Raw genomic sequence first — 5,844 nt, forward strand, 5'->3', positions numbered from 1 at the left:
AAAAAAAAAAAAAAAAAAAAAAGAAAATGCTTTGTAAAGGAAACCTTGTGTATAAATTTGCCTAATCAAAGTGATACATCATCGAACATATACTTGAAAAGATTCATTTTTTTTTTTTTTTCAGAGGGAGTCCCGCTCTGTGGCCCAGGCTGGAGTGCAGTGACATGATCTCAGCTCACTACAACCTCTACCTCCCAGGTTCAAGTGATTCTCCTGCCTCGGCCTCCCAAGTAATTGGGACTACAGGCACCAACCACCACGCCCAGCTAATTTTTGCATTTTTATTATGTATGTATATATGTATGTATGTATGTATTTATTTATTTAAGATAGAGTCTCACTCTGTCACCCACCCTGGAGTGCAGTGGCGCAATCTGGGCTCACTGCAACCTCCGCCTCCCGGGTTCAAGTGATCCTCCTGCCTCAGCCTCCCCAGTTAGCTGGGATTATAGGTGCCCGCCATCACACCCGGCTAATTTTTGTATTTGTAGTAGAGATGGGGTTTCACCATGTTGACCAGGCTGATCTTGAACCCCTGACCTCAGGTCATCTACCCACCTTGGCCTCCCAAAGTGCTAGGATTATAGGCGTGAGACACCACGCCCAGTCTTTTTTTGCAGTTTTAGTAGAGTCGGAGTTTCACTATGTTGGCCAGGCTGGTCTCGAACTCCTGACCTCATGTGATTCACCTGCCTTGGCCTCCCAAAGTGCTGGGAATATAGGCATGAGCCACTGCTCCCAGATTGAAGTTGAATTCAGGCGTGTAATTGTTTCTAAAAAATTTGAACCTTGGCCGGGTGCAGTGACTCATACCTGTAATCCTAGCATTTTGGGAGGCCGAGGCGGATGGATCACAAGGTCAGAAGATCAAGACCATCCTGGCTAACACGGTGAAACCCCGTCTCTTCTAAAAATATAAAAAAAAATTAGTCAGGCATGGTGGCGGGCACCTTTAATCCCAGCTACTCAGGAGGCTGAGGCAGGAGAATAGTGTGAACCCGGGAGGTGGAGCTTGCAGTGAGCCAACATTGCACCACTGCACTCCAGCCTGGGCAATAGAGCGAGACTCTGTCTCAAAAAAAAAAAAAATCCCAGCACTTTGGGAGGCCCAGTCAGGCGGATCACCTGAGGTCAGGAGTTAGGAGTTGGAGACCAACCTGGCCAACATGGTGAAACCCCGCCTCTACTAAAAATGCAAAAATTAGCAGGGCGTGGTGGCAAGCGCCTGTAGTCGCAGCTACTCCGGAGTCTGAGGTAGGAGAATTGCTTGAACCTGGGAGGCGGAAGTTGTTGTGAGCTGAGATCATGCCACTGCACTCTGGCCTGGGGGGTGACAGAGCGAGACTCCATCTGAAAAAAAAAAAGAAGAAAAGAAAAATGGCAAATCAAGTGTCAGACCCATTAAAACCTGACTTTACTAGATTTTTTAAAACTACTCCTTAAAAATAAACCTAATTATCGAATACTTGGGGTTTTAGAAACTCAGCTCCCAATTCAGTAACATTCTGTTTAATAATATCCAGCTCTGGCCGGGCGCGGTGGCTCAAGCCTGTAATCCCAGCACTTTGGGAGGCCGAGATGGGCGGATCACGAGGTCAGCAGATCGAGACCATCCTGGCTAACACGGTGAAACCCCGTCTCTACTAAAAAAAAAAACCTAGCCCGGCGTGGTGGCGGGCGCCTGTAGTCCCAGCTACTCCGAGGCTGAGGCGGGAGAATGGCGTAAACGCGGAAGGCGGAGCTTGCAGTGAGCTGAGATCGGGCCCCTGCACTCCAGCCTGGGCGATAAAGCGAGACTCTATCTCAAAAAAAAAAAAAAAATAATAATAATAATATCCAGGTCTAAAAGACAAAGCAAAAAATATAATCTACGATCATCAGGACTCAAACAGTTTGGAAGGTGTTAAAATCAGGTCAATGCTCTGATTTGTATTTGGAAAGAATAAATAGGACATAATTTTAGGAAGCACACAAATGGATAGTGTATTGTAAAAATAAGTATACACTTATTACAAACATATTTCAGAAAAACATGCCTACTAAAATGATTAATTTTGACTACAGGCTGCTGCAAAAAGTGTGATGAGGAATATTATACCTACTTCTTCAATTATACCTCTGGTTATGTTGAAAAATGTCATAGTAGCTCTGAGGAGTTTTGCCATGCCTATGGGTTTATGGCATGATTTGCTTTTCATGTTATATTGACTTCCAAGTTTAAAATTGTATTTTATGATAGCGAATCAAATGCATATCCCAGGAAAAATTCTTTTTTTTAAGAGATGGGATCTGGTTCCACTGTGTATGCCACCGTGCCAGGCTAATTTTTTAATTATTGTTTACATCTTTTTTCTTTTTTTTTTTTTTAAGACATTGTCTCACTCTGTTGCTCAGGCTGGAGTGCAGTGGCACTATCTTGGCTAACTGCAACCTCCGCCTCCCGTGTTCAAGCAATTCTCCTGCCTCAGCCTCCTGAGTAGCTGGGATTACAGACATGTGCCACCACGCCTGGCTCATTTTTTCATTTTTAGTAGAGACAGAGTTTCACCACATTGGCTAGGCTGGTCTTGAACTCCTATCTCAGGTGATCCACCTACCTTGGCCTCCCAAAGTGCTGGGATTACAGGTGTGAACCACTGCGCCCAGCCTTTTTAAAAATTTTTTTAGAGATAGGGTTTCTCTATGTTGCCTGGGTTGGTCTCCAACTCCTGGACTCAAGCAAACCTCCCTCCTCGGTCTCCTAAGAAGCCACTGTGCCCACCATGATTCTATCCTAGTATTTTATCTTTTTTGTTATTGTTGTGTAGAGGCATTTTCAACCGTTTAAACCCTCAAGACCAAATTATCTTTAAATTTTTTTAAAGAGAAGATATCCACCCAAGGTTTTTCGACATTGTGTCTTTGGCCTCCTTGACAAAAAAAAGGGTAGAGTAAGTAAGGTTTAATTAATACTGAATTTTTTTAATGTGCAAAAGTCTAACTCTGCTTTTTAAAGCAAATAGAAGGAGTGACAATATGGCACCATTCCAATAATCAAACACCAATAAAAATGGCAGCAGTACAACAATTTAAGCAAATCTCAAATTACAGCATACTTGTAATTAGAACACAATGCAATGACTAGATTTTAGCAAGAACAAGACACTTAATTTGGTAAAAGAAACCAAACAATGCATTATACTGAATACTAAGCTAAGTTACTATAATTAGTCTTACAAATTCTCAAATTTCACAACTACTTTTGAACATCTAAATTTAAACCTAAATTTCTTAATTAAATGCCTGTTCAACAAAGCTAATTGGAATAAACACATTTATTTAAATTTACATTCTAGAATACCAGGGTAAACAAGGAGACGTTATTTAAAGATGAATGAGAAAGTTCTATTCTTTTTCATCATTTGTGTGATCAGGTTGCAAAGGACATGCTCTGTGGAAAGAAGAGAGAACATCAGTAGCCATCCAAGTATCAACTGTTTGAAAAAAATAGTCACAAACCTATACAAATCAGGAACACTAATTAATAGTGCAGTAGATCTGGTCAAATGACTAGAAGTGAAAGAAAATTAAACTTCATTAATTAACAAACACCTACAAATTTCAAGTATTAATGCAACAAAATTTTTAACAATTTATTTGCCTGTTAATTTTCAGAATCAGTGTTTCTCCTTTAAACTACGTTGTCGTTTTTATTAAAAAAGGGAATCTGGCCGGGCGCGGTGGCTCAAGCCTGTAATCCCAGCACTTTGGGAGGCCGAGACGGGCGGATCACGAGGTCAGGAGATCGAGACCATCCTGGCTAACACGGTGAAACCCCGTCTCTACTAAAAATACAAAAAACTAGCCGGGTGAGGTGGCGGGCGCCTGTTGTCCCAGCTACTCCGGAGGCTGAGGCAGGAGAATGGCGTAAAACCAGGAGGCGGAGCTTGCAGTGAGCTGAGATCCGGCCACTGCACTCCAGCCTGGGCGGCAGAGCGAGACTCCGTCTCAAAAAAAAAAGGGAATCTATTTATATAGAATATTATTTCAACATATTAAATGGATTGATAAACAATATAATCCTTCAGCAAGAACTTTGTGATAACAAAAAGTAAAAAAATTAACCAATCCACTTTAGCAGAGAAAACATATAGCAAGCTGTCATTTGACTACATATACTCTTTTGAGCCACATGATTACATTAACTAATTAGGAAAAACGCCAGATTGGCCAGGCACAGTGACTACACCTGTAATCCCAGCACTTTGGAAGGATGAGGCAGGAGGATTGCTTGAGCCCGGGAGTTTGAGACCAACCTGGGAAACTTAGTGACACCCCATCTCTACAAAAAATAAAAAATCAGGCCGGGGTCGGTGGCTCACGCCTGTAATCCCAGCACTTTGGGAGGCCAAGGTGGGTGGAACATTTGAAGTCAGGAGTTCGAGACCAGCCTAGCCAACATGGTGAAACCCCATCTCTACTAAAAATACAAAAATAGCTGGGCAGTGGTGGTGTGTGCCTGTAATCCCAGCTACTTGGGAGGCTAAGCCAGGAGAATCACTTGAGCGTGGTGAGTGGAGGTTGAAGTGAGCTGAGACTGTGCCATTGCACTCCAGCCTGGGGGACAGAAACCCTGTCCAAAAAAAATTAGCTGGTCGTGGTGGCACATGCCTATAGTTCCAGCTACTCAGGAGGCTGAGGCAGGAGGATTACTTCAAGGCTGCAGTGAGCCATGATTGATTGTGCCACTGCACTCCAGCCTGGGAAACAGAGCAGGATTCTGTGTAAAAAAAAAAAAAAAAGAAGAAGAAGAAGAAGAAAAAAGAAAAACCCCAAAATTGTTAGAATAGAATAGTTGCAGCATTTGAAAAATAATTTACATTATCCCAAAGTCAGGCAGGGCACTATGGCTCATGCCTCTAATCTCAGCACTTTGGGAGGCTGAGGCGGGTAGATCACCTGAGGTCAGGAGTTCGAGACCAGCCTGGCCAAAATGGTGAAACCCATCTCTACTAAAAATACAAAAATTAGCTGGGCATGGTAGCAGGTGCCTGTAATCCCAGCTACTTGGGAGGCTCAGACGGGAGAATCGCTTGAACCTAGGAGGCGGAGGTTGCCATGAGCCAAGACTGAGCCATTGCACTCCAGCCTGAGCAACAAGAGTGAAACTCCATCTCAAAAAAAAAACAAAAACAAAAACAAAAAACAAAGTCATTTTGTACTGATTACAGTTTTGTTTTTTTGAGACGGAGTCTCGCTCTGTCACCCAGGCTAGTGTGCAATGGTGCAATCTCGGCTCACTGCAACCTCTGCCTCCTGGGTTCAAGCGATTCTCCCGCATTAGCCTCCCGAGTAGCTGGGACTACAGGCGTGCACCACCACGCCCAGTTAATTTTTTTGTATTTTTAGCAGAGATGGGGTTTCACCATGTTGGCAAGGATGGTCTTGATCTCTTGACTTCATGATCCGCCTGCCTTGGCCTCCCAAATGCTGGCATTACAGGCATGAGCCACCGTGCCCGGCCTCATTACACTTTTTATGGAGGAAAAGTCCATTCAAAACTTAATCAAAAACTACTTTTTTTTGGTTTATTAGACTTGACAAAGATTTGTGAGATCTACTCTAAATTCTTGGTTTTCAAATTAGATCCAGCAATCCTTGACAGTCATAGAACTAGGTAGTGAAAGAAGGAAGTAAAAATGAAGGCACTCCGCCGGGCGCGGTGGCTCAAGCCTGTAATCCCAGCACTTTGGGAGGCCGACACGGGCAGATCATGAGATCAGGAGATCGAAACCATCCTGGCTAACTCGGTGAAACCCCGTCTCTACTACTAAAAAATATGAAAAACTAGCCGGGCGAGGTGGC

General features: G+C 43.3%; 1 protein-coding gene across 1 annotated transcript in view; it reads right to left on the bottom strand.

Annotated features, from left to right (window-relative positions):
* Positions 1-2,935: 2,935 nt before the first annotated feature.
* The window catches only part of PCLAF (PCNA clamp associated factor), an 18,387-nt gene continuing 15,478 nt past the window's right edge, over positions 2,936-5,844 (bottom strand). The window contains exon 3 of the mRNA XM_017885140.1: positions 2,936-3,430. Within this exon, the coding sequence (XP_017740629.1) occupies positions 3,360-3,430 (71 nt within the window). The 3' untranslated portion in view covers positions 2,936-3,359. The remainder of the gene's footprint in view (positions 3,431-5,844) is intronic.

This window comes from Rhinopithecus bieti, unplaced genomic scaffold, assembly GCF_001698545.2.
Source record: "Rhinopithecus bieti isolate Rb0 unplaced genomic scaffold, ASM169854v2 scaffold_13262, whole genome shotgun sequence".
In the NCBI taxonomy this organism is placed as follows: Eukaryota; Metazoa; Chordata; class Mammalia; order Primates; family Cercopithecidae; genus Rhinopithecus; species Rhinopithecus bieti.